General features: G+C 44.4%; 1 protein-coding gene across 3 annotated transcripts in view; it reads left to right on the top strand.

Moving 5' to 3' along the window:
* Positions 1-12,368, top strand: part of LOC139545130 (tenascin-like) — a 74,473-nt gene that overhangs the window by 37,986 nt on the left and 24,119 nt on the right. For all 3 annotated transcript variants that reach the window (XM_071352552.1, XM_071352551.1, XM_071352549.1), the window contains 5 exons: positions 1,356-1,625; positions 2,935-3,120; positions 5,773-5,862; positions 6,295-6,558; positions 10,733-11,008. In XM_071352552.1, the coding sequence (XP_071208653.1) occupies positions 1,356-1,625; positions 2,935-3,120; positions 5,773-5,862; positions 6,295-6,558; positions 10,733-11,008 (1,086 nt within the window). The remainder of the gene's footprint in view (positions 1-1,355; positions 1,626-2,934; positions 3,121-5,772; positions 5,863-6,294; positions 6,559-10,732; positions 11,009-12,368) is intronic.

The following is a 12,368-nucleotide window of genomic DNA, read 5'->3' as shown; positions in this document are numbered from 1 at the left end:
CTACGACGCGATAGTCATTTAGTTCAGTTATCTTTGCCTTCTTGGGTACAGGAACAATGGTAGCCATCTTGAAGCATGTGGGTACAGCAGACTGGGATAGGGAGCAATTGAATATGTCCGTAAACACACCAGGCAGCTGGTTTGCTCATGCTCTGAGGACGTGGCTAAGGACGCCGTCTGGGCAAGCAGCCTTGCGAGGGTTAACACGTTTAAATGTCTTACTCACGTCGGCCACGGAGAAGGAAAGGGGGGCCCGCAGTCCTTGGTAGCGGGCCACGTCGGTGGCACTGTATTATCCTCAATGCGGGCAATGGTGTTTAGTTTTTCTGGAAGCAAGACGTCGGTGTCCGTGACGTGGCTGGGTTTCTTTTTGTAGTCCGTAACTGCCTGTAAACCTACCTGCCACATACGTCTCGTGTCTGAGCCATTGAATTGCAACTCTACGTTTGTCCCTATACCAACATGTCGGTTGTTTGATTGCCTTGCGGAGGGAATAACTACACTGTTTATATTCGGCCATATTCCTAGTCATCTTTCCATCATTGAATGCGATGGCTCGCGCATTCAGCTTTGTGCAAATGCCGCATTCTATCCATAGTTTCTGATTAGGGTAGGTTTAAATAGTCACATAGACATAGTGTAGTGGGATTAGCATTCTGTGGGACTAATTGCATGGAGTGATCCCCTCCCCCATCCTCTCCCACATCCCCTCCCCCATGGTGTGTGTTTGTGTGGGAGGGAGGGAGGCACCACTCCAGCTCATGGGAAGCCATCATCCTCCCAGGAAACAATCACATCCCTCGAAGGACACACACACACACACACACACACACACACACACACACACACACAGCCAATCTCATTGGGGGTTAAATCTATGTTAAGCTCCAGCGCAGATTCCCTGTTTTATCTTTCTTCTGCAGAAGATTGACTTTCCTGAAGTTGCTAATTGTGACAAATCAATTCCATCATAATCTAGGGAAAGTGCCTTTCATGCTCTGGGTTTTGATCTGTACTTACATGAATAACGTCATGCATGGATGCATAAAAGAACCCTAGCACTACACAGCTGATTCAAATAATCAACTAATCATCAACGTTTGATCATTTGAATCAGCTGTGTAGTGTTACTGCAAAAAACCAAAATGTGCACCACCTGGGGTCCCGAGGACTGAGTTTAGGAAACTCTGCTCTACATGAAAAACATCATGAATGCTAACTAAATGTTCTCAGTCCTGGGATGCGACCCAAACTGCACCCTATTCCTTATATAGTGCAATACATTTCACCAGGTACCATAGAGCTGTATTCATATAGCACCCTGTATTCACACCCCCCACCTCCTCTCTCCCCAGAGATCGATTCTCCTAGAGAGGTGAATTTGCGTGATGTAACGGACACCACAGCGCTGGTGACCTGGTTTCTGCCGGTGGCCATAGTGGACGGGGTGAGCGTGACCTACGGGCCCAACGACAACCCCTCAGACAGGAACACAGTGGAGCTGTCCTCTAGCGACACACAGCACCACCTGGGCAGCCTGAACCCTGACACAGAGTATGAGGTGTCGCTCATGGCCAAGAGGGGAGAGATGACCAGCGTGCCTGTGTCTGAGACCTTCCTAACAGGTAAGACAAGAGTTGTATCCCATTTGGCACCCTATTCCATTTATAGTGCATTCTAGGAAAAACCTAGAATGGGTGGGAATAAGCAGGAAATCTGGAAAAACCTAGAATGGGGTGGGAATAAGCAGGAAATCTGGAAAAACCTAGAATGGGTGGGAATAAGCAGGAAATCTGGAAAAACCTAGAATGGGGTGGGAATAAGCAGGAAATCTGGAAAAACCTAGAATGGGGTGGGAATAAGCAGGAAATCTGGAAAAACCTAGAATGGGGTGGGAATAAGCAGGAAATCTGGAAAAACCTAGAATGGGTGGGAATAAGCAGGAAATCTGGAAAAACCTAGAATGGGGTGGGAATAAGCAGGAAATCTGGAAAAACCTAGAATGGGGTGGGAATAAGCAGGACATCTGGAAAAACCTAGAATGGGTGGGAATAAGCAGGAAATCTGGAAAAACCTAGAATGGGGTGGGAATAAGCAGGAAATCTGGAAAAACCTAGAATGGGTGGGAATAAGCAGGAAATCTGGAAAAACCTAGAATGGGGTGGGAATAAGCAGGAAATCTGGAAAAACCTAGAATGGGGTGGGAATAAGCAGGAAATCTGGAAAAACCTAGAATGGGGTGGGAATAAGCAGGAAATCTGGAAAAACCTAGAATGGGGTGGGAATAAGCAGGAAGTCTGGAAAAACCTAGAATGGGGTGGGAATAAGCAGGAAGTCTGGAAAAACCTAGAATGGGGTGGGAATAAGCAGGAAGTCTGGAAAAACCTAGAATGGGGTGGGAATAAGCAGGACATCTGGAAAAACCTAGAATGGGTGGGAATAAGCAGGAAATCTGGAAAAACCTAGAATGGGGTGGGAATAAGCAAGAAATCTGGAAATCCTTCAACCGGGATTTCTGGAAAACACGGGAATTTGGGGAAAGTGTCTGGAAGTGTGCAACCCTTTAAACAGCACAATATCAAAATGATGGATATGTAATAATTTGTTTTCTGGGTCTTTGATTAGAATAAAGGTAATGTTGATTAGTGAAATGTTTATATGTTCATGTCTGACCCTTTAGCTGTTATACATTTAGATTAGATAAAAATAAACATCCAATAAGCTTAAAAAAGAGATAAAAAACTGTCCAGTATCTTTGATCAGCTAGGCCAGGGGTGTCAAAGTCATTTTGCCCAGGGGGCCACATCCTAGGCAAATATACTAACAGGCGATAAAAAAGTGGTGGTCTGTTCTCAACTGGGGTCTGGACCACACATCGTATTGTATTTGCAAGGGGATTCCCCCCTGCCTGATCTATGACTGGATGTGTTCCAGACCTGGATGCCCCGCGGGACCTGCAGACGGTAGAGCTGACTGACGACAGCATTACTCTGGAGTGGAAGAACAGCCAGGCTCAAGTAGACAACTACCGCATCAAATATGGCCCCCTCTCTGGAGGAGACCATGGAGAGCTGCTGTTCCCTACCGGACCCCTGGACACCACCCAGGCCAAGATCACTGGTAAGTGATCTCATTTTACTACATATCTGTAAAACCCTGATGAACTGTAAGGGCCGAAACGCGTTAGTTATATCAATAACTATGTCTTTTTATCAACTCCAACTGCCCTCCAAGAATGCTTTTGGTGGTGGTGTTGTGTAATATCTGTGAATTTTCAGTTTTTAGATACTTTTGTTGTTACCTCTTTAAAATAAATCAATGTGAGAACAGCTATAAAACAACCATCCTGTCTTTGTGTAAATTAATATACACTACATGACCAAAAGTATGGGGACACCTGCTCGTCGAACATCTCATTCCAAAATCATGGGCATTCATATGGAGTTGGTCCCCCTTTGCTGTTATAACAGCCTCCACTCTTCTGGGAAGGCTTTCCAGTAGATGTTGGAACATTGCTGCGGGTACTTGCTTCCATTCAGCCACAAGAGCATTAGTGAGGTCGGGCACTGATGTTGGGCAATTAGGCCTGGCTTGCAGTCGACGTTCCAATTCATCCCAAAGGTGTTCGATGGGATTGAGGTCAGGGCTCTGTGCAGGCCAGTCAAGTTCTTCCATACAGATCTTGACAAAACATTTCTGTATGCACCTCGCTTTGTGCACGGGGCCATTGTCATGCTGAAACAGGAAAGGGCCTTCCCAAAAATGTTGCCACAATGTTGGAAGCACAGACTCGTCATGGTATGCTGTAGCCTTAAGATTTCCCTTCACTGGAACTAAGGAGCCTAGCCCGAACCATGAAAAAGCCCCAGACCATTATTCCTCCTCCACCAAACTTTACAGTTGGCACTATGCATTGGGACAGGTTGCGTTCTCCTGGCATCCGCCAAACCCAGATTCGTCCATCGGACTGCCAGATGGTGAAGAGTGATTCATTACTCCAGAGAACACGTTTCCACCACTCCAGCCAACGCCTGGCATTGCACATGGTCATCTTAGGCTTGTGTGCGGCTGCTCGGCCATGGAAACCCATTTCATGAAGCTCCGACGAACAGTTCTTGTGCTGACGTTGCTTCCACAGGCAGTTTGGAACTCAGTAGTGAGTATTGCAACTGAGGACAGGCGGTTTTTACGCACTACGCACTTCAGCACTCGCCGGTCACGTTCTGTGAGCTTGTGTGGCCTCCCACTTTGCGGCTTAGCCATTGTTGCTTCTAGAGGTTTCCAGTTCACAATAACAGCACTTACGTTGACCGGGGCAGCTCTAGCAGGGCAGAAATTTGACGAACTGACTTGTTGGAAAGGTGGCATCCTATGACGGTGCCACGTTGAAAGTCACTGAGCTCTTCAGTAAGGCCATTCTACTGCTAATATTTGTCTATGGAGATTGCATTGCTGTGTGCTCGATGTTATACACCTGTCAGCAATGGGTGAGGCTGAAATAGCTGAATCTACTCATTTGAAGGGGTTTCCACATATTGCTGTATATATATAGTGTATATTGTTTTTCAATGTAAACGGCAGCCTCGCTCTGCCAACTGTTCTGCTGCCAAGCGTTTGCGGCCCTCCTTCTAAATTGTCATTATTAAATTCAAAACACTTATTTACAAATGGGCTGCTTTGTTTTTCTGTCGGGAAACGTTTGTCCGGCCACAAAAGACCCCCACTTTATTAGAAAACAGCTCAAGGGAGATTGCATTCAGGCCTTAAATGGAATAACACTACTACTTCAATGTGAGATTCATCCTGGTTTAACAAGAAATGCAGGGAGGGCCTATTTTTATCCTCCTGCACCGGTTCCCATTATACTCCATGTTTTGAGTCAGGCGGGCGGACAGACTCTTTCTGTAAACCATGTGCCACTGCATCAACGGATTAGGCTCCCTGGCTGAGAAAAAAAGAAAAAAAGTTCCAAACGGGTAATAGTGTCTTTGTCTGGGGCCCGTTCTTTGTCCTTGGGAGACCCATCCCCTGTAAATAAGGCATTGCCTGTGTCCCAAAATGCCATCCTATTCCCTATATAGTGCGCTACTTTTGATCAGGGACCATCTGACTATGGGCCCTGGTCAGAAGTAGTGCACTATATATGGAATAAGGTGCCATTTGGGATGCATCCAGTGCATCTATTCAGCTGACTGGCCTCCCCCGGTCTCCCTCCCCCGGTCCCCCCGGTCCCCCTTCGCTCCTCACAAACCTCAGCACTTTTTTCACACAGTTATTATCTGTAATTGCCTTCACGCTTGTGATTTTATTGATAATGAGTTTCCTCTGCGTTAGGTGTAATTTCATGCTTCTTGTGCCTGGTTGCCTAGTGACCTCTGTGGGAGTTAATAAAGGAAATGAAGGCCGTTGGACTGAGGGCTCTTAATTGCACCGCGCAGCGCGGCCACATAGCTGGACTAAAAGGATCTCAAAGCCTCTTATATCATAGCAAATGTTGTTTCTGCCCCATATAGCGCCTCTTCTAGATCAATCAGAGCAGATAGAGGTTCCAAAATGATGAAATCATGCTGCAATCTATTAGGCAATTAAGGCCTTGAAGAGCTTCGGTCTTTTTCACCTGCAAACAGCTGGGTGTTTTAATATAAAACTTTAAACATATTGTTTCATTGATAAATTTTCTGATATTAAAAATACAAATAACATGTTTTTGTTCTCATGCTCTGTTTGCATACATCCGGTACGATAAGTGTTCTTCGTCTGTGTGTTGTGTAGGCCTGAGAGCTGGGACAGAGTATGGGATGGGAGTGACAGCCGTGAAGAGTGAGCGTGAGAGCCTTCCTACCACCACCAATGCTGTTACAGGTGAGAGCTATGACCTTTTTCTGTATTGTAAATAAATACATTGTTTTTGTTTACGATTATGGATTGTAGTAATAATGTACTAAAAATAACCCACATTCGACTATTTGCCTTGCACTATTTGAAATATACTCTCCTTCTATATTCTATACTCTCCTATATTTTCCTTGTATATTCTATATTCTCCTTGTATATTCTATATTTTCCTTCTATATTCTCCTTCTATATTCTATATTTTCCTTCTATATTCTCCTTCTATATTCTATATTCTCCTTCTATATTCTGTATTTCCTTCTATATTCTCCTTGTATATTCTATATTCTCCTTCAATATTCTATATTCTCCTACTATATTCTATACTCTTCTATATTCTATATTCTCCTTCTATATTCTCCTTCTATATTATATATTCTCCTTCAATGTTCTTCTCTTCAGCGTTGGATGCTCCTAAGAACCTGGAGGTGGAGTCTTCCTCTGAGACTGAGATGGTGCTGGTGTGGCAGAAGCCGGTGGCTAAGATTGACAAGTACAAGCTGGAGTACGTGTCAGCCGATGGGCGAAGGGCTGAGGTGACACCCTTCTCTAGAGACGTCAAGTACACCATGAGGAACTTGACGCCCGGCATGTTGTACACCATCACCCTGACTGCTGAGAGGGGACACAGGCAGAGTGGCCCCACCACCATCTCCGCAACAACAGGTCAGTGTGGACAGGTCACCGCTCTCTCCTCTTAGCCAATTCATAGAATTATAATGAATAGAGCAGGCATCCCCATTCAGGTCAGTTATGCTATAATGGGAGGACTTTCGGACATATTGAGTGTCCCCTCAATCTATTTATATGATCCCATGCTGCAGTAGCCACATGTCAGTGTCGACAGTAACCCTCTACCTTTGCAACCTGGTCCCATACATAGAAAAATAATCTAGATTATATTTCCATGGTCCCATATAACATGTATTCTAGCCACAGGTCAGTGTGGACAGTACTATAGCCTGGGTGCCAGTCTGTCTCTGTTCTCTTGCCAAATCCTTATGGAATTGTCACGCCCAAATTTACAATAACTGTGTTGACAATGACTGTGTTGACAAAGTAAACCCCCCCCCAAAATATATTATTATTCGAATTTTTTGATAAAAACTTTGGGGGGCCAAAAGAAGTCACTCACGGGCCAGTTTTGGCTGCTGTATGGTAGGGGTCTGTAAGAAAGCTATTTTTTGTGTTTGGACTATGTTTCGTGAAGTTTTCTACTGGAAAGTTTTGTACAGCCTTTTCCTCATTAACCAACGACTCAATTTTGCTCTCCAGTCCTGCAGCCAAACCTACAGTAGGGAATGAATTGAATTCATTGTTACTACTTTCTTTAAGTCTCTCTGTCTCTGTTTCATTTACTGCATGTGGGTTTACTTTTTTACTAAATCAAGGAAAAGAAAATAAGATGATTATAACACTTTTTAGCTTGCTCCAATGGTCATGGTGCTTCCAAACCAAACATTTGAGAAGGAAGTTCTCCAGTTATGTAACGGGATACCCATTCATCTGTATGGCTATGGGCAAAATTGAGATGGTGAGAGGGAAACGCCGGTATGGATAAGAATGACTGTCTTTTGTTTGGGTCTTTGTTAAATGCTGTGTGTGGTGTGTGGTGTGTGTGTGTGTGTGTGTGTGTGTGTGTGTGTGTGTGTGTGTGTGTGTGTGTGTGTGTGTGTGTGTGTGTGTGTGTGTGTGTGTGTGTGTGTGTGTGTGTGTGTGTGTGTGTGTGTGTGTGTGTGTGTGTGTGTGTGTGTGTGTGTGCTCCATACAAAGCTCATTCACATGATAATTGATGGAGTGAGCCCACTCCCCTGTGTTTTTGTATGAATTTACTATGATGAATTGTGGGTCTGTCAGATAAAACTATACATAGTCTGTTAAAACATTGGCTCCGAGATCACCACTCCTCTAATCAGCATGCTGCGGTCGTTCCTCCAACACTTTATCGTCTCCATTCCAGACAGATGATGCAAACGCTGCACGTTGACAGGGATATAAAGGGATGGGGGGGGGGGGGGGGGTTCCCCCCCTTTTGCCCCCCAGGTCTGGACTTTACTTGTGTTTGACAATCATCTGGTGTTGAAAGGATTACAAGAATTAGAGTTCAAGTGTTTGGAGACCCACTGGAGTGAGCCAGTAACAACATTATACCTCTGCAGAACAAAAAACGTCAAAATCTTAAGGCTATTTCAAATGCTGAGCAAGAAACCAAAATGTATTTGATATAATAAACCTCCCACATCCTTCCAGCAGTCAGACATGTATTGTTTATGTAGGAAGATCAGGAGACAGTAAAGCTGCAGTATTATAACTTAGGCTAATCGGCAAATTCAGAGACTCGTGGACCTGTGGGGAGCCTTTGTGTAAACGGAAGGCTCAGGCACAGTGAGAGAGAACAGTTTGAATGATAATACCTTGAGCTATAGTCAAAGGAGTCAATAATCACATTTGAATAATAGATTAAACACATCAGATGATTTTGTCCGTGGCTTTAGTGTACTGCGCACACCACACAGAATATGAAGTATAACCCTAGAGTGTAAACAAAACCTTTTGAAGATTCTGCTGTACAGAACAATATTCTTTAGCAGTTTGGTGATGGTTTTATACACCTACGTAAACTGAAACCAAAGTTCTCTATAAATAAGACTAGAAATATTGAGCTTTTTTATGTGAAGTTTTCATGTTCAACAATATTTTGCACGAATGTTGCATGACCAATTGCTCCTCTAATTTGAGAAATGGAGCACAAAGTGCATGTCCTGCATGTTTTTGAGATGGTCTCATCTTGACGATAAGTCATTTCATTCATCCCATCACCCGTCTCCATCTGCATGTTCTGAAGGCCAGACCTGAGACTCAGCCACAGTTGCTTCTGTTGCCTGACAAAAGGAGAAGAGACAATCTGTCTCAAATGGCACCCTTTTCCCTTCAGATGTAGGATCTTAATTTTAAGCAGTTTGCTACAGCAGGGAAATAATCCTGCAGCAACAGGAAATGTGAATTATTATGTGGATTATAATTAATTACATTTTGTAAGGGTTGATGCATTTTTGGTAAGGGAAAATCAAGTCTGAAGCCTTTTTAAATATCAAATACACTACAAGATTTATAAGTTCTCCTGCAACATGGTGACCAAATGAAGATCCAAAATCTGTATATAGTGCAAAATAAAGGGAACAGGGTGCCATTTGGAATGCAGGAAATATGTTAGGTACTGATTGACATGACGTATCTTGATCGTTTAGTTTGAGTCTGTAAAATTAACATTTATAGACTAGTACATAAAGAGAGAATGAACACAACAAGAGCCTGACTCAATCCCATCCCTCCTGATGGTCTCAGTCTAACTACTCCAACAATGCTGTTCAGTCTCTTCTCCCATGTGAGCTTTCACAAGCAATTAATGGCCAGGCCGGTCGCCGCCTGCCTTCCATCAAATGTCATTCATTCCATTCTCATTGTCTTTCATTCCATTTAGTCTACATTTTCCTGCCCACTCCAACATAGGTGGTTTGAAAATAGGATAATGGTAGCCTTGATGTTTCCCTGCATCTCACTCTGCTGACACCTCCAGCTCACAATGGTCTCCAATTATAGGGTGTTCTGCTTTCTCTGCTGTACTGCTATACTGCTGCTACTGCATGTCTTCTCCATGTGTTTGAAGTGTACTGTGTACTTCTGCTCAAGCGGACTACAGTGGACCTTCAAAAATGAATGGCTTGTTCAGAGCCATTAATACACAAGCAAGACAGGCCATTTCAAGCAGAGAGCCTTGCTGGAGTCAGGTGCATGCAGAACAGATTGTCTGTCTACATCATGGAGGCTGTGTGTGTGTGCGTGCGTGTGTGCGTGTGTGCGTGCGTGCGTGTGTGCGTCTGTCTGTCTGTCTGTCTGTCTGTCTGTCTGTCTAACAGTCTGTTCCAACAATAAATGGAGTCTTCGTATATAGGCTGCTAAAGAGTGTGTTTGTCACCAAGGTCTTTTGTAGTGGTAATGTTATAATATTTCACTCCACGTTCATTTACACACACTAAAGGGACTTCTTTCAGAGTCTTATAGATGTTGGAACTTAATCATTTGATCATCCTGTTGTTGCAGGAAATTGTAGTATATTCAAGGTTTAAACAGGCTTCTAAAGTTTTTAATTTACAATTTAAAATGCCAGACTTGATTTGCCCGAGCTAAGAATATATAAAAAAAAATGTCCATTCATTTAAATCCACACATTACCTGTTGCTGCTCGATTATTTTTGTGCTGTGAGAAACTGGTCAAATTAAGATCCTACATCTGTATGTGGAAATAAATGATTGAACTTGAAATGAGATTGGGTTATCAGGTTCAACTATATTTTCCAGCAAAGATCATGTTGTCTTTTTTGGTTTTATGGAGTCTTGAATTGAATACAACTTTCTTGGGGTCTACAAAAATCTCTAATCTCTTCTTTGAGGTCAATACTTGTTTATTGTGTGCCTTGCCATTTGAGTGAAATGTTGCCAGTGAAATATCTGAGTGAAATATCTGTAGGCTATGTCTTCAATAACCAGCCTTTTTCACAATCCAAGCCCTCGGCTTTCTTATGTGTACTGTATTTTCCTTGTCCCAATTCTCCACCCTTCTCCAAAGGTGTGGATTTGTACACTCCCCGTCGTGGATTTTATAAGCATAGGATTGGTGTAAGCATTGGCTAGAGGGAGTTTTCACCATTTTGAATTGGTGGAAGTGCACACTTCATGAAAAAGGGTGGAGAATCGGGTCACAGCCTATCTATGTTTGACATTGAGTGGTTATCCTAACGTTGTCTTGATGTTGTTTGTTGTCATGTTTATCGTCATCCAGAGGAGGAGAAGCCTGTGCTGGGCAAACTGACAGTGTCAGACGTGTCGTGGGACAGCTTCCTGGTGTCCTGGGTCACTGAGGAGGGAGACTTTGATGGCTTTGTGGTTGAGGTGACAGACGCAGAGGCAGGGGTAGATTGGCAGAACCACACCCTCCAAGATGCGGCCCAGAGCCTGGGCATCGTAGGCCTCTCTCCCGCCACCTGGTACAATGTCAGCCTGTATGGGCTGTTCAAGGGGGCCCTGTTAGGGCCTGTCTATGCAGACACCATCACAGGTATCACCACTCACTTAGTAAATCCTCTGTCTGTCTGACTAAATATTTTAATTAACATCACAATCTTTCTCTCCCTCGTCTTGGAAGAGGCTTGATTCAATCCATGGTATCATCTTGTCTCTTTATACTGTAGTGTACACCCTACTATCCATTTATACACCAATAGAACTTTACTTATCTCTTTTCACACCAACAGCACTACCTCTGATCTCTTCTTACAATAAGTTAACTGTCTAATGGTGATAAGTTATCAGTCCAGCCACTGCGGAAGTTCTTTGCTCATTAGTCATTTCCACCATACAAAACACCCAGCCTGTTTTAATTAACCTCTTGCCATTCAAATGCCTCTACCATCATCACCTAGCAACACCACATCACCCATTATGTGGGTTTCCCTCACTTTGATGCAGTGACTGTAAAATATATTTTCGAAACAAACCGTCCACAGTATAGAACCACCCCACCCAGACAAAACCCATTCAGTTGACATGAGGCCTGACCTGGCCTGCAGTGGATCCACCCAGACAAAACCCATTCAGTTGACATGAGGCCTGACCTGGCCTGCAGTGGATTCACTGAGACAAAACCCATTCAGTTGACATGAGGCCTGACCTGGCCTGCAGTGGATCCACCCAGACAAAACCCATTCAGTTGACATGAGGCCTGACCTGGCCTGCAGTGGATCCACCCAGACAAAACCCATTCAGTTGACATGAGGCCTGACCTGGCCTGCAGTGGATTCACTGAGACAAAACCCATTCAGTTGACATGAGGCCTGACCTGGACTGCAGTGGATCCACCCAGACAAAACCCATTCAGTTGACATGAGGCCTGACCTGGCCTGCAGTAGATACACCCAGACAAAATCCATTCAGTTGACATGAGGCCTGACCTGGCATGCAGTAGATACACCCAGACAAAATCCATTCAGTTGACATGAGGCCTGACCTGGCCTGCAGTGGATCCACCCAGACAAAACCCATTCAGTTGACATGAGGCCTGGCCTGGCATGCAGTGGATCCACCCAGACAAAACCCATTCAGTTGACATGAGGCCTGACCTGGCCTGCAGTGGATCCACCCAGACAAAACCCATTCAGTTGACATGAGGCCTGACCTGGCCTGCAGTGGATTCACTGAGACAAAACCCATTCAGTTGACATGAGTCCTGGCCTGGCATGCAGTGGATCCACCCAGACAAAACCCATTCAGTTGACATGAGTCCTGGCCTGGCATGCAGTGGATCCACCCAGACAAAACCCATTCAGTTGACATGAGGCCTGACCTGGCCTGCAGTGGATCCACCCAGACAAAACCCATTCAGTTGACATGAGGCCTGACCTGGCCTGCAGTGGATCCAC

The sequence above is a fragment of the Salvelinus alpinus genome, chromosome 19 (assembly GCF_045679555.1).
Source record: "Salvelinus alpinus chromosome 19, SLU_Salpinus.1, whole genome shotgun sequence".
Taxonomy (NCBI): domain Eukaryota; kingdom Metazoa; phylum Chordata; class Actinopteri; order Salmoniformes; family Salmonidae; genus Salvelinus; species Salvelinus alpinus.
This window is presented reverse-complemented; position numbering and strand designations above follow the sequence as displayed.